We start from the raw sequence: 24,784 nt of genomic DNA, 5'->3' as shown, positions 1-24,784 counted from the left end.
GTATTAGATTACCTTCAGCGGCATCAAACATAATCAAAATACTTGAAGTCATAGCAATTCAGAGTTACCATCAAATCATAATACAGGACGAGAGATGTAATTAACTTGAATTCTACCCGGCGATGTTGTTCTTCAGGGTTGTAACGCCGTGTAGACTAGTTAAAACCCAGAGCAATGTCATCCTTAGAGCCGTAAGAACCTCAAATTGAACTCTCCTTGTTATTCTACAAACACAGGGATCACAAACGCCAATTACTGGTAGCAATCTTGAACCAAATTAATCCAGTAACCTTTCGTATGTATTTAATATCAAATATATATTACCCTCCATCTACTCCTAGATCTTCAAAATGGTCTCTTTCCTTCAGGTATTCCAAGTAACATTTTCCATAGGAATAGTACAAAGGACCCACATTAATCGGACCCATAGATCCTAGTAATTACGCATCCTTTCTGGAATTCATATTTCTGTAAAAGATTAAATTTAAAAAATTACATGTATGGAACTTGGATTTTTAGTTAGCCAATTGATAATTATATAATGTGGAAGGCGAGTAATTTTTCAGTACAAATAAACGGATAATTCCTCCAGTCAGCTACTTCCCTTATTAGCAGTGATGCGGTAACAGAACGGGCCAACGAGCAAAGGCAAGGCGATATATTTAGAGAATAGCTGTGGCAGAACACAGGCCCCGACCTTGTATGTAAGACTGTGTAAATATTACTACTAGTCCTACAATTTACTACATTACAGCAGGAGCTGACAAGTCTACGCTCGACTGTTATAAAGAAATACTAACGTAACAAGTAGAACAAATCAGTTTCAAGCAGTGAAAAATATTTTTGTGCATCCAAATGCAAATATTAAACTGAATGCAAGAATCCGGTAAGAAGATTCCTTACCACAAAGACTGTGCCAGGAATTATACGAATAAATGTTATTTTTCTGCGATTTATAAGAGACATTTCACTACAATACATTCACATCTACAGCTGTAACACTCGCACAAAATAGCCTATAGCCTGGCGAATTTTGTCGTCGGGCAAAAACTGCATCCAAATTCATTACCATCTCCTCTGAGACTCAAAACATGTGACACGTACGTGTTGAATAAAGCACTAAATAATTTATTTTATAGTTTACCGCTTTCCCTCATTATTTCGAACACAATTATTAAAATCATGAAAACAGCAGGCAAAGTTTATATTTCGCATGGCTTTCTAAAAGTTAAAATTCTTATTCCTGCATTTATTCATCTTGAAAAACGAAATGAAAAAGCTTGGTGCTTGTCGTGTACTGTAGAGAGGGGAGCTTTGTTTTCCTTTTTTTGAAACTCGCGTAGGCTATTGATGAATAGCAGAATTCAACCAAGTGCTGTCGATCTTATACAGTAACTCCGTCTTCAGGGTCTTGATTTTTGTTTCCTACTAATAGACCATGACCACTCAAAGCACTTCGCTGCTGCACTCTCATGAGCCGTTACTGCCACTAAAGGATCCTTACTCCTTAAGGTACAATTTGGCTGCACGCGACAGAGACAAGCGACCGAGGCAGGCGACAGAGACGGGAGACGGACACATCGCAGCTTGTCGCCACACACTTTTGAGGTGACGACCGAGACATGCGGCAAAGCGTTTGTTTTCTTTGTTTTGTTGAGTCATACGTGCACATATTCTGTGAAAAATGAGTACAAAAATGATTCTAAAAAGGTTACTCGAAGAAGATGATGTGTTGCTGTGTTATTCGTTGCGAAAGAAACAAAGAAAACCTACGAGTTCAATATTCAAAACCAGACGTGAAGAAGGATCTTTCTGTCGGTGGTCAGTGGTCGGTTATCTGCTACTAATTCTACCAAATGCTCATCTTGGTCACCAGTAAATTTAATTTCTGCCATTATTTTACTCAACAACACACGTGCTGCCTGAGCCCGTCGCGAGACACTACTGGTCCGAGAGCGGTCTCTTGTGCTTTGTCTCTGTCGCCTGTCTTTGTCTCGCGCTCGTAATTGTACTTCATACGATTGTACAGAGAGCAGACAGGAAGCGATCAGTCTCGGTCTCGTAACTCTGTCGACTGCCTCGGTCGCTTGTCTCTGTCGCGTGCAGCCAAATTGTACCTTTATAACATTCCTATGCGCATTCTTCCATCAAGACTTCATTTTTAAATAACGATGTTATTTTTGACACGTTAGAGAAGCGTTTTAGACATTCGACTTCCGGTCAATAAATCATATACAAAAAGGTTCCGTAAGACCATCACAAGTTGAGCTTGGAGATGAAGAAGAAACTAGTGAAGTGTTACGTATGGAGCAGAGACTTGGACACTCAGGAAGAAGGAACAGAAATACCTGGGGAGTTTTGAAATGTGGTGTTGGAGAAGAATAGAGAAGATCAGGTGGACGGATCGAGTGACCAACGAAGAAGTATTGAGGAGAGTCAACGAGCAAAGAAACATTCTGCAGGCGATTACACGAAGGAAAGCTAACTGGCTGGGACATATTACGAGAAGGAATGGGTTACTGAGTGATATCATCGAAGGCCAGGTTGAAGGAAAGCGAGGACTGGGAAGAAGACTGATACAACTAACCGACGATCTTAAACAAGGAAAGAAGATGACGTTCCAGGAATTAAAACGAGAAGCTGAGAATAGGGAAAACTGGAGAGCTCTTTTTGGGCAGAGCAATGGACCTGTCGTCAGACAGAACACAAAATAATAATAATAAGACCATCACATTTCTCTTACTCGCGGAGTTGCATAAAACAGCAGAATGAATATAGACACAGAGATGAATACTTTGTACAGACAACAAACTTGAAGATGAAAATAAAACCAATATTCCTTTAAACTCACCAAAAACTTAAAATGACGTTCCACTAAAGTCTCAGCAGATGTCTGAAAGCTTACTCGTCGACGTCGGTCGTCTGGCTCGTAAAGCCGTGTGAACTTGTAGGAACGTTTCGGAGGGAAATACCGCCTGCATTTTCGAGGATGAAGATGGGGATACCATGTTCCTTTGAAACGATGGTATGTAACTACAAGTTCACACGGCAGCAGAACCCGGAAGACCAGTAACATCTTCGCTGATGTAAGAATCTGAAATCTCGTGCCTGTTGTTTAAAATAACATTTATTTAGCGTTCGTTCAATATTTCACGTCGCATTCGAGCAATTACGGAGAATCTGGTTTCAGTCGTATTATGTCCAAATACAGTTTTCGGCACTGTTCAAAGGAAGGACATTCTCAAAGTGCAGATGAATTTATGCTGAAGATGACTGTCTTCTAGGTAGTTGTGCCCTGTAGTCTGAACGTTTACCGACGTTTCAGAGGCCCTTGTAGCCTGTATCATTAGGGCTACGAGCAACGCCCTCCGAAACATTAGTAAACTTCTACCAAACTGACCACACGGCGTAACAACCCAGAAGACAACCATCTTCAGACTCACTGCCTTATTCGAGCATGCCGTACAATAAAGGCACTGCGATAAATATAGCTATATATAGGTTTAGTTGGAAACGTTTATAGAATTCCTTATGTCCAAATAGGGAAACTTTCGGCTAGCTATCTCTAGTAGCGTAGTAATAACAGGATCCTGTGAAATATAAAATATTGAGAGGAACGCCAAAATATTTAAACTGTCACACAATATGAATCTTCCGACAAACATTCGATTCCTTATTACTACAGCCATTCGCCATCAGCATTCCTACCAATTCCTAGGTTATATAAGAACGCTGTTTCAAGTGCAGGGGTTATGCAACGTCGAGTGAGATGGAAAGATGATAACGAATATTGGATAGGAAAGGATTAGGCAGGAGTCGGCCATGACTAGTTTCAAGTAGACGTGATTTTTTTATCTTGTAACTGGTGAAAGAATACCCACGAACACCTCGGCGACCAGCCAGCAGAGATGTTCACACGACACCCATCCAATGCGACACAGAACCGTTCCTTGATCGGTCTAATCGTTTTCTTTGTACTACGGCGATAATTTAATGTACGTAGGTACTTCAGTGTCATTTGTGAGATTTCAGGTTCTCACGGTTGCGTGTGTGTTGAAATGGCTGTCTTCCGAGTTGTTGCGCCGTGTAGTCTGGTATAAGTTTACCGACGTTTCAGATATACTTGCTGCCTCAATTATCAGGACGTCTTATTCATAACCTTGACAATGCAGGAAGCAAGCACCCCTTAAACGTCGGTAAACTTCTACCAGACTACACGGCGCAACAACCCAGAATACAGCCATCTTCTCACCGTCATTTATTCTAGAATACAAACCGAAAAGCGCTCCCACATCGCACAGGATGGCCCCGTGTCTGTGCACTAAAATAGCTAGCTGTTCATCGTATGGTCCAACGCAAAAATAGCAAATCAAGAAACCACGATACAGAGTATAAAAATAATATAAAAAGGAGAATACGCATGAAAGCACTTCGGAAACCAATCCAGGGTGCATTAAACTGTAGGTCATGACTCTCTCTACTACTTTCCCGTCAAAATAGATAGTGTGCTGTTCCAATGTATAAACTGTCTATGGACCAGAGTAAAAAAAAAAGTTGTTCTTTTTTTAAACAAATAACCTCCACCAATTGTAACTACACTCAACAAACAGACGGCAATACAGAAAGAGGTGAAGTAAGGTTGAAGCCATCCCCGTGCGTAACATCACGCCATGCAGGCGGAACATGGGCTCCACGTATTCTGTATCACAGAACTACATGGCGATTGCATATAAGTAACCAGTTTAAAACAGTATTTTATGACTTAAGGCCATCTGCAACGTACTCATCTTTAAATCTTTTTATTTTCGTAATTTGTCATTTTATTCACAAACATAATATGTATTTTAACAATACTCTTTTCAGAAAACAAAGTTGCTACATAACCAAACTGAAATATGGTAAGTCTACTTGTTAAATTCGGTTTAAGTTTTAGCTTATCCATTAAATTTCATTTAATGCGCATTAGTCACTGAATTTCTGAAGAAACTAGTTCCAGGACTGCGTAATCACAGTTTTCACCATTATGATATTAAGATTTGACTTGCTATGTTCAATATTAAAAATGTAAAAGGAAAAATAACTCTCTTTTAGTAGCGGAAAATCAGGAATCATACTCCTTGCAGTAGAAGAATAAATATATATTTGAATACATTCATTCATTCATTCATTCTAAGTTAATACTTTCTGCGTTTGTTATGGATATTAACGCAATTTAGTCCTAATTTTCTTAAATGAATTATTTTGTTGCCAATCTGAGCCACTAGAAATAAAGACCTTAATTTATTTTTGATTTATTCATTTTTAATTATTTACCATTAAACATCATAATAATTTAGCTAAAACGAAAAATCCTCACGCTTCATTCCGACAATAATTACATCCTGTCCAACGGCATCATTATCATCATCGTAATTAATCATCATACGTAGATATTTTTCCATAGTAGAACTAAATGCGTATGATATATACTCTGGTAAAAATTTGCATTGCGTTCCAATGAAGCTAAGTACGCGTGTCTTTAGGCAATACGAAGGACGCCGTGTGAGCAAACATTATGTTACAAAGTAAAGTAATATTATGCAATGAAAGATGCGAATGACTTAACTACCATTGTTCCTTTGTTCCCGATGAGTGCTCTTGTAGTCAACGGCTTCCAAGTGCTACGACAGTCACAACTTACTACACAGATTTTTCATCACTTATTCAATGAAGCTGCGACCAAAAACAATGAGGAGACAGTGGCCTCCATGTGTACGGATCAGACAGTTGGTCTCCAGTGCACCGGAAATGGCTGTGCAAAACTGCGATGAAAACAACTTATGGACAGAAATAGAAACTGCAAACACTTGCAGAAAAGAAAGAGTACACTCGAGATTTCAGAGCATCAAAGTTTCCAGTTTTGCTGCTAGGCACAGAGTAGGTTTACATATCTGCAACGTTCTATACTCGTAGTAGTCAGACGCCCTTTCAAATCTTGAATGAATTTTATACATTGCTTCAAGGCGATGGTCGGGATAGGCCAACCTAGATATCGACCAAAACTGGCATCCAATTTCTTCTACGCTCAAATTTCAGTGCTGAAGATGGAGACAGTAAATTTCTCCGAAACGTTAGCATCTACCTACAAGTCTACACGGCGTCACAACCCAGAAAAAACAGCATTATTATAAACGACGCGGTTACAAATTCTTACCTTGTACACATTATTAAAATAAAAGACGTTATTATGATTGAAGTTACTGCCTGAAGATGACGGAATAAGGTCGAAACTTGTATTTATCACATCAATAATATGAGCACTTAATTATTAAATAACTAAAGGACAAAGCTGTGGTTCTCCAAAGAATACAAGAAAATAAATGCACTGTAATTGTTCACAGGAACTTCCAATGCCAAAAACAATGTCTTAAGGTAAAAGGACGACCTCTCATTTTAAAATGTGACCACCAAAACGTTTCATCCATAGCAAAGACACGCGTGCAGGCATCACTTCATTTATACTCGGGAGGTCCATGGTTGTAAACTTGGCCGAGTAATTTGCTATCATCACTAACGTTTACGACCGTTTTCCTAGGACAGTCTAGACAAATGAACGAACAGTACATCGTTAAATAAGTCTCAAACAAACACATAATGAATATATATTATTTAAATCTTGTCCGTCTAATCACAATAAATTCTTATTAAATATTAAAATATTACAATAATTAACATTTAAAATATTTAAAATATTAAATGATAAAGAACATCATTTAATATTTTAAATATTTTAAATGTTAATTATTGTAATATTTTAATATTTAATAAGAATTTATTGTGATTAGACGGACAAGATTTAAATAATATATATTTATTATATCACAATATGACGCAACTTTACCATCACATAATGAAGAAAATGACATAATATTTAAGGTCAGATTTAATAGATATCGCTTTATTAATTTCTGTGAAATAATTAAGGAGTCTACAGATTATCACGCAAAACTGAAAAAAAAACTCTCTGCAAGTTCAACCTCCTGCCACGTGTGACAACAGATATAAATCTTTCAGCTTAGAATATAGTCAACGATAAAAGGCAGAGAAAACCTTGAGAGATGTTTGTAGTACTACACTGCAGGAAGATCTGCTAAGTTTATGTACGTTGTAAAGTATGTCTGTGTAACGTTCTAATAATGTGGACCATATAGTGAAATTTTAGTCAGCACGGCCAAAAATAATATTTAGCACAAGCAACACGTGTGACAAAATAATAACTACTGTGCTGAACACTCGATAATACTCGAGTATTCAAAAATACTTCATTGCTCTGGAACCTTCTACGCCGAGGACTATAACTGATAAGCCGACTGCAGAGCCAATTCAGTTCAGGCCTTCGTGATGTTCAGCTTTCATTAGATCCGTTTTAAAACGAATACCCTATCTACAGCGTCTCCGGCAAATGTAATTTCTCCGTGTTCTTCTGGTTTGTGACGTCGTGTAGAGTCGTAGGCAGATACCAACGTTCTTCAGCCCTGAACATGATATTAGCATGTTAATCCGAAACTCTGATATCTAACTATGAGTCTACACCGCGTCACGACCCTGAAGAATATCGTCTTCGCCGCGAAAACTTCAAACCTAAAATAAATATAATTTTCACCTATGGCTAAAACCAATTTCGCTGTTTTCTTTCAGAGTATTAATATTAATATTTGCAGTTGTTCCTTTAATGACGCTTATGGAGCGTCAAATGAAAGATGTTTGTGAACGACTGACAGAGAAAAATGCGAGGAAAGTGGTAGTGGGCAATTACACCGGAACTTCCCGGGAGGGACAGAGCCCGTCTCCAGACCGAAAATCGAATCCGGTAACTCCTGAATACGAAAGACGAGTACAAACCACTCAACTTCAACGCTCTGTGTATTTGTAGTGTCGGTAAGAAATTTGTAAAATGCTAGTCTAAACGTTGCTTCTAAAAATATTGCTTTCAATGCTTTGTTTTTCGAAACTCCTTAGACACATGAGTGAAAACTTACATTCCCTACATTACAGCGATCGCCAACAGTACACCCGCGGGCCCCTTGGTGTTCTAAAATAGATTTCGGGGTGCCTGAGAGAATTTCAGAATATCCACAAGGAATCTCAAATGTTTAATTCTTTAATTGTCCCATACTTCTTCACACTGTACCGACTCTGCTCTTTAGCCAGAGGCCACAGGAGACGCGAGAATATAATCGTTATCTAATTATTTAAATTCGAATTTCTTCGGTCGATTAATACGATGTCGGATAGATATTATCAGATCCTCATAGTTGTCCATCGTACAGAAAAAGGTTAGGGGCCACTGAGCTACATAGTCAATCAGCAACAGGATGCTGGTGTCTGCGAGATACAATGGTGAAGAGAATGACTAGATTTTGGGCGAAAATTAAGAAAACACAGTCCGTGTCACAGTGGAGAATTAACAAGCTGCAGTCTAGAAATGATACACTACTTCGTAGGAAGTTACAGTACAAGACACGCTTTGATTTTAGAACCGATGTTTGGACAGAGGTATTTACCCTGAAGGAAAGGGAGGCTTATGGTATCATCAGATCAGTGTGTGCCTTCTTCGTTTGTCTCCACAAATAACTTGAACCTGATGGCCTTCTCACAAAACTCGGTTCGAGGTCTACTACACCGGAGGTCATTTTTCTATTATCATTTCATATCATAGTGCTAACATCGTTACCGAGTGAACGTACGAGTTACGAGTAATGGCAATATCATCAGACGCCATTGCCCAGATAGCTGTCGTAGTGGTTGACACAATTATTGTCTATCTAGACTTGAGTATTACAACATTTTCCTCAGTACCTCAAGCGAAGGTTCGGACAGTAGGCTACCTTCAAATATGCTATGACCGTCTGCTTCCAAATCCTTGCCTATTGACTTTCATTATTATCCCACATCACGTGAACTTTTTATAATCGAAATAGAGTAGTTAAACAAACAACCCATCACTGTACGTTTTCAATCTTCTTATGACAGGCCGTTTAAAAATAAAATAAAAAATAGTTAAGTATTTTTGTGTAATGCAGAAGGTAACAATATGCAGATCGTACAAAATACACATTTACCTTTCTTTTCAATGGCGGTAACTGACAAACCATCGTGTGTGAAATTTGGTATGAGAACTGGAGATCCTCCTTAACTTCCTTCCTGGAATTTCTTGTTAGTATTTGAGACTTATTTTAGAAGCATGCTGACCTCAAACAGGGAATTGCTGTTTCCGTCTCTCGGTGTACGCACTGTCCAGCCACTAGTCGGCACATGGAATGACACTCCCACAAACATATTCGTGTGTTTAAAATATTTCATCACACCCAAGAGACGTTTGTAATATTAATTTATCTGAGTGAGAGGTACACAAGTTAGTGAACACTGTAAAACTTCGCAGCTGATCAAAAAACAAAGTCAATTTTGGTTCAAATATCGCAGTTTCAAGGGTAAAGAAAGGGTCTGACCCCTGAAACCGAAGCTCGTTTAAATAATCCTGTTAAAACAATTCAGTTCCTACTTCAAAGAAAACAAAACGCAGTTTCAATACAAAGATCAACTGGTTTACGTTATTTAAGAAAATAACCATAGCTTACTCTGAGAATCGTACTGAACCCATAAAAATATATTCTGTCGATAAAATTCAGAGTTACTGAACGTTAAAGTAAGCGGTACATATTGTTACCACCGAGCTTTAATGGGTTAACCACTATGTTATGTGGCAGCTGTATATACTGTTCCAGTCTTTTCAACTTTTCTCCTCAGCCCGAGGGTAAAACACCAGTGCAAAGAACTGAATAAACTGAAGCTGACGTAAATACTGTACCGTTCAAACCGTGAAGATGCGTCTGGTAAGGCATACCAGACGGTGCAGGGGACTGAATGTGTAATCGCATGAAAGGCGAGTGACAAGAATTAATATAAGCAACTCGTCGCACTGAGGTGCGACGTAGTGTTTTCAGATGCCAAGCTACGAAGTTCTTCCTCGCCACATATGGCACATTCATCGCCCTGATGATGGAGGCAGTATGACCTCTGAAACGTCGGTAAACATCGACCAGACTACACAGCGCAACAACCCAGAAGACAGAAATCTTCATACTCATCGCCCTGATGACGGAGGCAGTATGACCTCCGAAACGTTGGTTAACATCGACCAGACTACACAGCGCAACAACCCAGAAGACAGAAATCTTCATACTCTGATGACGGAGGCAGTATGACCTCCGAAACGTTGGTTAACATCGACCAGACTACACAGCGCAACAACCCAGAAGACAGAAATCTTCATACTCTGATGACGGAGGCAGTATGACCTCCGAAACGTTGGTTAACATCTACCAGACTACACAGCGCAACAAAGCAGAAGACAGAAATCTTCATGCTCTGTGAAACTTGGAATTATCCCAAAATAAAGGAGATATAACATTCGACATGACATGCGTATGGCAAATAAGACATGATCTATAGACCTTTAGATTTAACATAAAACGTATTAGTTTCGACTCGCCATGGCGGTCTTAAAACGGAGTGTTGAGTAGACCAGCAATCAAAAACAGTTATCAAAATAATCAACCAACAACAACAACCAGGGTTTCAAAGGGATGGAAATTCGAGCCCCAGTGCACAAATTACGTATGGTAATACGCGTAAGACCTGAGGGGAAGAGACCGCTGGGAAGACCTAGACGTAGATGGGAGGATAATCTCAGGCGGGATCTATGGGAGACAGGAGTCGAAGGAGACTGGATTTTGTTGGCCCAGGACAGGGTCCGGTGGAGGGCTTTGGTTAATTCGGTGATGAACCTTCGGGTTCGGTAAGCCATCTAGTTAGTTAGTTAGTTGGTTAATACGCGTAAGCGCCTACCTTCTGGGTCCTGCAGACGTTTACACGCTTAAGAGCTGCTGTCTGTTCCATCAATCTACCAAACACGGCGAAACATCCCAAAAAAACAGCCATCTTCATACTCAACGCCATAAAAAATTGAATCATACTAAGATAAAACGTATTCTATGTGTGAAATATCCATTAATTTAATGACTACAGAAGAATGTTTTACATAAACATATTATACGAATACTAAGTTTGACAGTGCCTGTTGCCTGAAGTATACTTGATACACACGACGTTTCGGAAGTATCAAGTAGATCAGAAAAGCTCAGTCCGAAATATAAGTGCAATGATAATAAAGTATTGATTTATGTATGTAAGGAACATAAAACACGTTAATATTTTACACATCAGATAGACTGCATTAATTAAAATGGATTAAAAACTGTACAACTTTACGCGGGCCGGATAAAGAAAGACCGCGAGGCGGGGTTTCTACATGCCAGCTTTAGAGAGACCAATGAAGTCAGCACATCCACACGGCCTTGAACTTCAGATGTGAACTGTTGAGAGACAGAAAATAATGACTAAGTGTAGTGGGACATTGCCTTTTGCTATGATGGTCTTGTGCTCCCTCAACGACACGTCGCGCTGTTGGCTTCGACGTTAATATGTAGTCCACTATCACTGACAATGAAGCTACGATGTGATGTAAGCGAAAGGTACGCGGTTGGTATCCCGGCTGAGAACCGACTACCCTGACAGGGTTTTCGTTGGGTTAACACAGTTCCACAGGCAACAAAAAACATCTGGAACCCCAGTTCTTACTCCACTTTTTTAACTAGATGAAACGTCGATTGAACCAAATTGTCGGTTTCATCTTTTTCAATACACTGCCGACATGTCATTAAAAATAATCGGCAGATTGTTCGCTTTTACTGATAAGAATCCCAATTAATTAAGTACTTTGTATGTAAATCGCATTCACTAGTTCATGCTTCAACATGGCGTGTCCTTAATTAAACACGTGAGCAACTTTACGTGCTTTACTTTGTGATTTTTAACAAAATGGTTAGTTGTTCAAAAATTATCACCTACAATGTCTGGGTAGTAACATTGAAAGTTTAAACACAATCAGAGCGAGGGAAATCGAAGTAGGACTGCAACTGAAGAATATTTGGTTAACAGTGATTTGAAAAATGTTAAATATTCGCCTATTTCGAAAAATGTAGTCAATGACACAAACAGAAATAAACAGTGTCCCCACTATTTCAAATATATTTATTTAGGTGTTTCTCTTTTCTTGCTAATTATTTGTTGTTTAAGAATGTTGCAGGTAGCTCAGAAAACTGGGAAAAAGCGTGACCTAATTTAAGGTACTATACAGGAATTTGCTTGAAGGGAGTACAAAATACCTGTCAGGATACCTGGTATTCGAACCCAAATTTGAACCCTGGACACAACAAATACGAAGCGGGAGTGTGAAACCGAATCAAGTGCACAACGCTACTGACATTTAAACTGATTCAAATATGACTCACAGCGGTAATGTAAATCTTAAATACAAATAAATGTAACGTTGTTTAAATTGTTCACAATTTTAAAATACCGAAGAAATAATCGAGCCAGGTAACGTACAGAAACGGCGCATACAATATTGAATGTTGTTAATTCGATTTCTCGATCGAGACGTAAAACGGCTGGACTTTGAGCACATAAGAAACGTCTAATTTCAGAGTACAGGTAGTGAGGCCTTGAAATGTAGTCATTATGCTAGACCGGCCATGGTAGAATTCTCTACCTGGAAGACGTCGTTGACGAAAGTGTGCCTAACACGACGACGATGAAGGACGAGATGCCCTCCAAAACATACCTACGTATATAGAAGAGTATTTTCACTCTCTGGCTTTGTATAAACCGTGCATACCAACATAAGGTTGCAGTGCACTGGAATTCCAGAGGTTATTTTTACGTCAGTGATAGCTCGTTGTTGCGCAACAATGCGTTGCAACAATAACTGTTACGATGCGTTATCACAATCAATGTCTTACTATCTCAGTTACCCATTATCCTAATTTATTATTATCTTAGTTTATTGCTAAACTAACGAGATCCGATATCGTACAGCAACAATGTTTCAACAATGACTTCGGTTCCACCACTTTTACGCAACCGCTTGTTCCAAGAAGTACGTTAATCAACAATAGCAACGTTTCCCACTGTTTTGCAACATGTCTCAACAATGGGATCTGTTCAAAATGTTTCCGCTTGTCATACGGGTTGCTTAATGCACTGAAAAACGCGACAGACCCTAGAGGCGTACCTCGCACAAGCAGGGGCGAGGGGAAGGCCTAAAATCTAACCTAATAGGCCTGAAGGCGTATTCAATTTTGTTCGTTAGATCATTCAGGCAACGTTACGTTCATGGACTTATATTTAAATTCATATTATCTGAACCTAAAATTAAATGCATACATGAAAATTTTGGCTGTTAAAATTTTCTAATATTACAATAAACTAGTAAACTAATTACGTACTAAGCTGATGCTTATAAAATCCAAAACATCAAATCTGAATACACGAAGGAACTGTCTGCATGTCAGGCCTACTAACACTCAGACTATTTCATTTTCAATTCCGAACAACCAAAATAATTAATAACCACATAACACGTTTTAATAAAATCTTGTACTCTGAAAAACAATTCCATGCTGCCATTTTACCACTATTGTGACCACAATGATATGTTGAGCCGTGGATTCTTAAAATGATTTAACCTTACGAGTTCGTAGTGGTGCAGCCATGTATCATCTCCAGTCACGATACGAGCGAGGAAGTTGTCACCTCCATTCTCAAACCGTTCCAGAAGTTCATAACAAATCATCTTCCGTTGTTCCTTGTGTGTATCTGGCGGTTGTCATGGGACCCACCTTGCACACAACACGTCTCCAAAATTCTACATACATTTGCTTTCCCAATGCCCAGTTGAAGTGACAAGCGTTTCACTGTTACACATGTCTGCCACAATAATGTTGTTAGCTTTCTCAACAATGGTGTCCGTGTGTGCTGACTTGAGGTCTGCCACTGTGGATATCGGTATGACCACTTTTCCCAGATAATCGCTTAGCCCAACGACTAACTTTTCTGCGATCGAAAGCATCATCCCCACACACACCTTCTACAATCGCTTGTGATTGTTTCCCACTGTCTCGTTCTCACACACCAAGAATTCAATTACAGCAAGTTGCTTCTGACGGATGTCAAGTGCAGTCGCCATTTTGAAACGTATGGTATAACAACGCCACTAGCGGAAAGTAAATTAACTAATCACGAATAGAAGCGGGAAGCGTACATACTAACTTTGTAAAAAAAAAAGCTATAGAATAAAAAGTTTTTTTTAAAAAATGTAGCACATTACTTTTGGAGTGACCCTCGTACATCTACGCAAACATTCATGTTTAGTAAATCTAGCATTCAAAATTTAACAAGCTGAAAGTTCCTGAAACACAACAAAATCAAGTTCTTGCCTTGAAGATGTAAGACGTAAGGATCACCGAAACAGCGGTAACACAGCCAGAATCTACAAGGTACCGTACCCTCCGAACAGGATCGACATCAGCTACGAGCCGCCATGAATGCGTTTTCTTTGTAAATGTAACATACGCTATAGTTACTTATAAAATACAACGTGTGCGATTTAAAACACATTGAAACAACAGTAACGCAATACGGTGCAAACATTTTATCAGAAGCAGTTGACCCCTGTGCAACTCTCTCTCCCAGCCTCACCAGCGACTCTCGAGTCAAGGTCACTTTTGTTGATAGGCCGCTGCTCAGGCCAGCGTAAAAAGTGTGCAAGTGTAAACACGGTGTATTCACGGGCAAAGAAACACAACGGGTCTCACTTTCAAGCCATGCTGGCGAATAAATCCTCTTTTAGAAACCAATCCCTGTTTTCTGCGAAAATCATACGAAACACGTAATTGCATTATTATTATTATTTAGTGTTCTGCCTGACGACAGGTCCATATGAACAGGATCCTTCCATCCTTTTCTCGGACTGGGACCTGTTCATATACGTTCTTGGCAGATGATCCAGAAGTGGTTTGCCATTGCCTTCTTCTGTGTGTGAATGGGTTGCCACGGAGAAACCGGGGAAGCCCCCGGAGGAAAACTCCGTGTTGCCTAGACCACGGCCTTGCCCAACACAAGTTATAAATTCGGGCACCGCCGGGAATCGAACCCGAGACCCCCAGGATTACAAGGCCAGCGTTCTAACCGCTAGACCACCTCATCTTATTATTATTTAGTGTTCTGTGTGACGACAGGTCCATATGAACAGGATCCTTCCATCCTTTTCTCGGACTGGGACCTGTTCATATACGTTCTTGGCAGATGATCCAGAAGTGGTTTGCCATTGCCTTCTTCTGTGTGTTGGGATGCCACGGAGAAACCAGGGAAGCCCCCGGAGAAAAACTCCGTGTTGCCTAGACCACGGCCTTGCCCAACACAAGTTATAAATTCGGGCACTGCCGGGAATCGAACCCGAGACCCCAGGATTACAAGGCCAGCGTTCTAACCGCTAGACCACCGTGGCGGTCGTAATTACATTACTGAGTATTAAAGCAGGTGATACGTACAGATAACAATGTTCTTCAAGGAGTTCAAATATTGTATATAAGACTCGCTTACTAAGTCTACATATGCAAATCATCTTATAAAAAAACATGGAAAGTGCGAAACTCACCCGTAACCTTCTCTGCGAAGCCGTCCACCTCGCTCAACAATGTCGCCGCTGGAGTCACTACGTCCAGTCCCTCTCCAGAAGCGCTGAATCCGCTGAAATTCATTGTTACATCATCATTTCGAGTTTTATATGATTCCGAGTCGTGTGTCCTTACTTCGTGTCCCCTATGAGGCTGATATGCGACAGAATTTCTTGAATTAAACACCCCCGCACCAACGCCTGTCCACAATAGTACTATGAGAACAATCAACAGTATTATCGCAACAATAGCAGCTACCCCAAGGGCTTTCTGTCCCAATCTTGACGTCATTGTGCTTTGCATTCACTACACTGTATATTTACAATATATTAAAAACACACAATTCAGTAATTCAACTTTCATGTCTTTCCTGGTTGTATATTCTTAAATTAATAGAGTTCCAAACATTAGGCTTCCTTCCACCACTGTTTCATGGATAAACCACGATACATTTTTATCTGCCACGATGGAAGACATCCAGAAACGTATATTTTTCTTACAACAATGACTTGTTAAACAATCAGATAAAAATAGCCTTAATCGTTTTGTTCATTCTTATATGGACATGTTACTACAATCTAAATCACCAGAATATCGTACGAAAGTGTTTATTTAGTATTTGGTAATCATCACACAGATGGCAGATTTAAGAACGTGTTTCTGTGCAGATTATCTTGGTAACTCGTGGTGTTGCAGTGTGTAATTTTTTCTTCAATTTCAATCACGATAAAAAAAAGTCTACTTTCGAACAAAATGCATGAAAAAGGCAGCGCTACAATGTTGTCACAAGCACACTTTTACAAATACACGCATAAATGCAAATTACGGACATATTATGCAAGCAAGTCGTAACGAGTCGTAGACAATACTATTTCGGAAAGTCTGAATGCGATATTTAATAAATCTGTAAACAAAAATTGTCTCATTTTATGTACGTTCCGAGTTTTGAACTAAGAAAAACAAACAATTCCTTTGATCTTTCACCTAAATATATTTGTTCATATACAACACTTCCATAAATACATTAACGATATACCACGCTGTAACAATGTTCGGAGTGATGTAATTTCGACAAAATACAATTGTGCTATAAACATCTTGAATAAAACTAATACTTAACATTTCCTTGCTCAAAACTAAATTGCATTTCCATTATGTGCACTTTACATATCCACGAGGAAATACCACTTAAAAATGAAGATTCTTTCTTCACACCACTCCCCAATATAATGGGGGAAAAATTACTAGAAGCTCAAGACATAATTGACTGAGATCACTTGTTATTTTTTTATAAAACGTTATAACACATATGAATAATGAAAAAAAACATAAGTCAGTGTTCAAGTTTAATTCTACAGGAAAATAAATGCACTGGGATCCAAATACACGATGAACATATACATTTCAAGAACATTTCTGTGATGAAGTGTTCGTATTAATACGTAAGGCGCATATTAAATATTTTAATACTACAGTTCTGAATAGACACGAGGCAGTGTTGAGTTCAATTGCTTGTTTTTCCCGTATAAAAAGCACTGATATAACGCCCAGAGATGGATGATCGTTCGCCCGTTCCCGTCCAAACCACCCCCCCACTACCACAGCCAGACACGGCAACCTCCCAACCAGACCAGACCATGTGCGAAGACCGACTGAAGCTCAGACATGCTGCCGGACGATTTAAAAAATAAAAATAATAAAAAATAAAAATACGTGTCCCGCACCAGCATGGTTTAGTTCGGTCGAGTGACGACAGAGCGCTCCGCCAACTTACGTCTCTAGTAATGAATGCTTATTTCCCGCCTCTTTAATGCCTTCGTCAGCGATCGGCTATTTCCGCAGGTCTTCCGAAACGAGATTATAGCGGGATACTCAACTGGATGCTGTGCAGGTACGCTGGACCAATACTTACTCTACAACAAGACGTTGCCGTGTTTCTGATGATGAGTAATGAGGAAGATGTGTTCTAATGTACGGAGTCCCGCTGATCCACGAAATAAGACAAAAGACGTTTTAATTTTAGATTTTCAAAATGTTAGCCGAGATAACACGATTAGCATAAAAGCTTCCCCGTCGTGAGCCATTTAACATTAAAAAATTCTGCATTTTGTTCAGTAAAATGTAACCATTTATGAGTTTTATGCAATTCTCCGAACAGCAAGGACCACTAGTTCTTTGAAACGTTCTCGAGGTACACACTTCAGAATCGGCGTAGTATTTTCTCCGAAACGCTGGTATCTACCTACAAATTCACACGGAGTTCCTATCCGGAAGATCAACTTCGAAATATTCACTGATAACATCAATCTCACAAAAATGTTCTGCGATCTGTGTTGCATTAAATACAGAAAAATAATTCTTAAATACTAGTTACACGAGCTTCGTGCTTCGAAGTATTAAAATAACCGAGATGACTGCTTGATGAACTGTATCCGTGATCACCAGTATCACCTTTCTTCTCCAATATCATAAAAAGTTTTTGTGTTGTCCTCATAAGAAAACTATACGTCTTTTTCGTTTTCCAAGTTGCGATACCAGCCCCTTGCAACAACTTTTATTTAATTACCCAAACAATATTAGGATAAGAATAAACGTCGCTTAGTTCATTTTGCTATCGTCTCCATTCTGCGGTCAGTTCATCTCTCTTCAGTTCAAATGACTCTCCCAGGACTTTCCTTTGAACTGACATTTATTACAATTCTGAATTATTAACCTCAGCCAAGCGACCTCTGTATTCAGTAAATGAAGACGTTTTATAGCAGCAAATTTAAACACACGTTTATCATTAATATAAATTGTTATTTAATTCTCCTAATAATTGATTGATTCAGCGTTCACCCTATTAATTATGTATAACTAGTTACAGATGATAATCGACTAACATAAACACTTATTGAGAATGACTGTCTAAATCAAACCTCACAAAACGAAAGAAACATTCGTTTTACAACCTACAGTTCAGAACTACCATAAGTTTCTCCTCAATAACTCAACGTTCCAAATTTTGATTATGTTTATGGACATATGGCGGTGTTGAGATCACATTTAACAACGAGTTACTGGAGAGCAGTGCTCGGTATTAATCTATAAAGCTCGGTAAGGTGAATAAAAATTGTTTATCCGGAGTTTATTTATGATGGGACGATCGAAATTATTGACTTCCGTAACGACCTTTATCTCAGACCTTCCTCGTATTCCGTGGTCCCCGAATGATAATCTGCAGGAACTGAATAAATGCACGGACAATTAGGATAACCGAACTGAGGACTCGATTCAGAAATTTTTCAAATTCGACATCTGACTTCTTACCACTGAGCTAACTCGTTTAGTGTTTCAAGTGTAGTTGAATATATTTACTCAGTAAACATATTTACAGAGATTTAGTATTCAGCCTTCCTTGTACGGTATCTTCCTTCTGAATTATCGTAGAGTAATAAATTGTGGAAGACAAAAAAGACGCCTTTCATATAAACAGTCTTGTTACCCTTGCCCTGTTCGTCTGTCTGCCCTCCGTAGACGGTCCACCGAGTTCGGTACTGTCTTCATTTTAATTCTGGTACCCAAAATTCAGACGACTCTGGTTATATATCCCATCTAGAAGGCTCTAGATCTTCACACAAAAACTTTCTAGAGAGAGAGATCACTGCTTGGTTTGCGTGTTAATATAACGATAATACGGTAAAGAAAGTATTAATAAAAACTTTATGGAAGTATCGAATATTAGGTCAGTAAGTGAGTACTTTAAAAGGATGTGAAACTTAACCTAGTTTCCACTTTGTAAAACTTGGTTCACTTAATACAAATTCAGATTATATACCCTCCAAAAAAAATTCTATGACTGAGAATAGCTAGCTATATCAATTACTGGGTGAATTCTTTGAACTAGAGTTTCTGGCACTCTGATAACAGACAAAGTGCTGAGGAAAATCAGGATTGCTGGTCCGAACCCGAATCCAGACGCTCCCCAAGTAATTAATAATATACGTAAAATTACAGCGAGTTGATAAACAGTGTAATCTCCTTATTACTTACATAGAAACTGATTTCAAAGTAATAATTCTGTGCATACATTTAACAAGCTGCTAATGTATGAAGTGGAAACTATTGAGCAAATCCAGCTTCAGCCCAAAGGCCTTCGTGGTTTTCCGCGAATGATCCAGGCGAATATTGGGACAGTATTTCAAAATAGGCAACGACTGTCTCCTCCCAAATTCTTGCCTGCTTAACATTCAAGGTCACCAAATATCATTCGACTTTAGGGTACATAACCAACAACGGAATCTTCACCAAACTGAGAAAGAAATAAGTTGTAAACAGTGCTGGTTCAGTACTGTGTCCTATTAAGATTTTTTTTGTATTACTGGTGTTAAATCTTCGGGATCTGCCAACGACGTGGTAATTAGAAGTGCACATGCACGCAACACTAATCGCAACTTCTAATTCTGTTTCATCAAACTCCATTCTTTTCTTCTCATATAAAGGCTGGTTGCAGTCTGTTATTATTATTATTATTACGACTGTTTCTCGTTAAGGAACTTACGGCAAAAACAGTCTGTGTTGACTTAAGCCCTTCTTATCAACACATAACACATAAACTGGAAGTTTCGTATTTACAAAACTGAATAACAAAGGTCTAAAGCATCTTCCAAAATATTTCCTTGTTTGAAAACGAATCACTGTGTGCAGACTCCTTCCACTGTATCAATACTGCGGGTAAACACATTATAGTACGCTCAGCCAGTACAGAGATTTCCCGCCTTTTATAGAACCGGAAGGCTCGTTATCATCTTCCACGTCTTAATTCTGAGCCACTTTAATTCAGTTCACATTTACCTTCTACTTCCTTGACATCAAACGTAATACGCTCCCATCTAATCTTCCACGTGGCCTCTTCGCCATGTCTTACGACCAAAATTTTGTACTCCCCTAAGGATCCTCCATCTCCCGACCATTTCATCGTGGTCTATCCTCTTCTACCATTTCAATTAAAGGTGTAGAGCAGTGGTGTCAAACTCGAGGTCCGCGGTCCGCATGCGGTCCTCTTCTTATTACGTGCACAGAAGATTTATTCGTACCGTCCCCCTGAACTACTAATATAAAAAAGTTAATCAAGTACGAATTCGTAATGTGATTATTAAAATTAAAACTAATCGCTTCGACACGGAGACTTCGTCCGTGTTGCGCTCGTTTACAGCAACACGACCAATCACGAAAACTTTTCGGATACTTTTTGCATACCTTCGCGTTATTTTCCAATTATCTTTTTTCCCTTACTTGAAGACGGCTGTTTCGTTGCCTTCTCTTCTTAGATACTATTTCCTCAGGATGTTTCTTTCATTAAAACATTCCTCATTTAAACTCATACACATCTAGGCGTGCATTAAACCTTATTTTTCTTGTGAGACGAAACCGGGTCATTATTTTCGAAAACTGGCTGATACTTCAGCATCTGACAGTGTCACATCGTGTGTCCGTAGTACAAGGGATGGTCCTCGCACAGTAACCAACACGTGGCCATCGTTAGTAGAAGTCTCTGACGCATTGCAGACAACAAAGTCTGAAATACGTTTACTTTCTAAAAAGTCCTGTACCTTTTCTTAAAATGTTGAATTGCCCTGGTAGAATGCTATTGAATCAGTGGACCTCCTTGGATGTAATGCCAGTGTAACCTTCTCAATATAAGCGAGTTCGCTCACGGTCATTTGCAGTAGCGGGTACAGCCTGCCAACCTTCAAAGAAACTTCCCTCTCTCCTTATGTCACTGTGGGAAGACGAAATATCATACAATTCCCCTACTTTATAAGTCTTTTGTAACCATACGGGCCCATGGATAATAAATATAGTGAGATTTCAGGTTCTCACGGCCGCGAGTATGAAAATTACAGCCTTATGGGATTCTGCGACGTACAAGACTGCAGTATCTCAGAAGGCTGTGGTCTTAATACACAGACTGATTATAAACGGCGAGAAACAGCACATGAGGGTTAGTCCTTCTTCTTTTTACGATGTTTATTACATTTCCTTTTTATTTCCTTTCGTATTCACTTATCCGTAAAATAAATGGCAGAACTCAAACTGGTTGATTATTTATAATTGTTTACGACGTTACGTAACGTGAAATGAGGTGGTCGTGGCATATGTTAAGGTTATATTCCGACCTTCTTATGAGGGAGACTAAGAAAATTATAGAACGACTTGCAAAAGTCGAAATTAAAAATGCGTTCCTCCCGAATATAAGTCCAGAAAGTTACTGCTAGGTTAGAATACACTGTGGCACCCATAACGGTAGTTTTAAGATATCAAACTTTTAAGCCCTTTTGAAAACTGATATAATTCTGTTTTAATGCCCGTCACAGCCTAGGTACACTGGTCATAATACAGAGAAGAATAAAGATTCTTTAATTCCCTTTTACGTCCAATACCCCGCTGTTTAGATTTATGAAAACATCCACATATGCGTGATACTTCCAACATGGCTACCTTAAGACCCCGAATCAAATGTAACGTCGTAAGAGATGTTACGAAGTATAAGTAGTGAGAAATATGGAAGTGACCTCGACCAGTAGTAAGGCACTGACATTGCATTCGCCTACAGAAAGAAAAATCTCAAAGGCCATCGGTCAGAACAGCAGCCCCTCGACCTGCTATTCTTGAAAGGTATCTCCAAAGGATGAGGCAAGCCACCTGCATCACAGCCCAACTTTCTCCACGAAACGTGAAGCTGAGACTTTCTAAAAACAACACCACTACTATACCTTCCGTCTTTGGAGGGACTGAGAACAACCACTAAAAGCCTTATTCAGAATGTCCCGTCACATGAATCAAACCAGGGAACGAAGGATGTGAATCACAAACAATCGCTCTTTAAATTGAAAGATCATGAATATTTAGTAAATCATTTTTGTTAATTGACGCTTTAAAATACTAAATTATTCGATGTCAATTGCAGAGACATTCCATCCCGTAAACATTTTACTGAGCGAAATACTGTGCAACCCCACTCCCCCCAAAACAGTTTCAGTCTACCTAAGAACAGCTCAAAATTTCATTTTTAGTTTCTATTTTTATAAGATGGCAAAACTTTAAACACTTTTCACAAAAAAACAGACTCATATTGGGAATAACCACGGTGTGTGATATTTGAGGTTCTTCCGGAGGTGAAGATGACGAAGTTGTTCTTGTGGGTTGTGACTCGTATGTAGCCCTGAAGATGAAGACAGTAGTATCTTTCTCCAAAACGTTCATATCTACAAATGTACACGGCGTTACAGCCCAGAACAACTGCATCAACTAAGGTGTATGAATGTGCAGCTGATGCAACGAGTCTGATCAACGTCAACTTCCACCGTACGCATCAAACAATTCACGACAGAATTGCCCGATTTTATTTAAATGTAATATTGGATAATGCGAAGAAAACGTGTTAAAGCACTCTCATTATAATTTAGATTGGGCATTTTTAACGACCACTTTACATAAGGACATATACCCGTTTTTGAGCTTACATCAAATACTTGTAAAAAAAATTGACATAAATTAATTTTTATCTTACTTGGATAAACATGAGAAATAAGTTACATAAATAGATTTTAAACTACTTCGGATAAGAGTACGAATTATGAATCTCTTGTTCATGCAATACCCCCTTCTCCTACTGAATCTGCTTGAGTCCAAATACTTTCTTCCGATGTTTATTATCGTGCTGTTCTTACATCAGATAGCAAAATATTAAACATCCACTTAAAGTAACATATCAATCCAATAAATCCATACATTTTATTTCAACCTTAAGCTTTCTAAAAAGACGAGGAGGTAAAGATTCCGAACCAAATGGTAGCACGCATTCTCTGAGAACTTGTTTTCATCATAATTTATAATCTTTTACAAGCAGATGGTTCATTTTATGTTTATTTATATAGGCTTTTCCCTGTGCATATGCAGGCTTATGTTCCGATGAGTGGAAGAAATGCCGGTTGGAATCCATCAGCTCCGCACATCTGCCCTAGAACGGCAGGAACGACAAAACTTCTCTAAATTGAGGACTTTTTTTTTTTTCCAATTTGGCTGTCCTCAAACCATGTTGGTCCCCAGTAATATGAACAGACTGCACGGCGCTACAACCCAGAAGACAGCCATATCCATTTTTAGTACTTTGGTTGTAATTAACTCTTTAACGATCAGTAGTCATACACTAACTCTATGCACCAGAATCCTATCAGAACCTAACACTCGCTAAGGTAGTCGAAAAATCTTTTATGGAATCCAGAGTTTCATTACCGTGTTCACTTCAGCCACCGGTCTCTACTGAGACACACAAATCCAGCCCACATCCTCCCATCCAAACTTCCTGAGATACGTTTTAATATTATCCTCCATAAACCCACAGGACTTAAAAGGTGTCACTTTTTATTAAGTAATCATATTAGAATTTTATATGGGCATTATGCCTATTCGTCTCTACCAGTCTCATTCCCCTTCATCCGATCCTAAAATAATTTTCGAAGACAGTCTGTACTGAAATATGTACCGATATTCCAAGGTGATGCAGCGTGGGTGATAAGAAGGTTTGCCGCTTTCTAGTATCTCAGCTGCTAATGTCACATAGAATTGAATAGGACTTTAAGTGTGAATCATTAAATAAACCTCTCTCACTACCAAAGTGGTTCAAATCAAATATAGAAAATTTTATCCCTTTCTTGTTCCTTGACAAGTTTAAATAATGGAATAATCAACAAATATACTATTCATTCAAAGAGACAAGTCACTAATTACAGATAAATTATATAGTATATTCGTTCAAGTGGGTTTGAAACTCTTTTGCCTCGATTACAGCCGACCTCCAAGTCCCATGGTCTTCCGCATACGAAGAACACGTAGGTCTACACGTCTGGCAGGCAATATAAAATCCTATCAATACACGGATAGATCGAACTGGCACTGACCTAGTAGAGGCTAATTCAGGGTTTAATATCGACTGCACCCAGATGATGGTGGCAGTAAGTACCTGCGGATCGTTGATAAATTTTTACCAGACTGTACAGCAGAACATCCCAGATGATAGCCTCCTTCATATTCGCAGGATAAAAATCTGAACGGGTAGAAAATTGTCATTCCCGTAAATAGCCCATCTGTTGTAAGGTTTATAAGAAACAGTAATCTAAGAAACG

The 24,784-nt window shown here is 39.0% G+C and overlaps 1 protein-coding gene across 3 annotated transcripts in view; it reads right to left on the bottom strand.

Moving 5' to 3' along the window:
• Nucleotides 1–24,784, bottom strand: part of AdamTS-A (ADAM metallopeptidase with thrombospondin type 1 motif A) — a 194,171-nt gene that overhangs the window by 161,275 nt on the left and 8,112 nt on the right. Inside the window, exon 2 of one of the 3 annotated variants that reach the window (XM_087356043.1) lies at nt 15,599–15,690. Coding sequence is in view for 2 of the 3 variants with exons in the window: in XM_087356041.1 (XP_087212167.1) it covers nt 15,599–15,920 (322 nt within the window). In the remaining variant the exon portion in view is untranslated. Of the gene's footprint in view, nt 1–13,633; nt 14,165–15,598; nt 17,308–24,784 lie in introns of those variants that run through there. The other 2 variants (XM_087356041.1, XM_087356042.1) reach the window with 2 other exon arrangements.

Source organism: Zootermopsis nevadensis, unplaced genomic scaffold (genome assembly GCF_977971745.1).
Source record: "Zootermopsis nevadensis isolate Lab colony 2312 unplaced genomic scaffold, Znev_1.0 Znev_ptg000025l, whole genome shotgun sequence".
In the NCBI taxonomy this organism is placed as follows: Eukaryota; Metazoa; Arthropoda; class Insecta; order Blattodea; family Termopsidae; genus Zootermopsis; species Zootermopsis nevadensis.
Note: the sequence above shows the minus strand (reverse complement) of the source record. Positions and strands in the feature narration are given on the sequence as shown.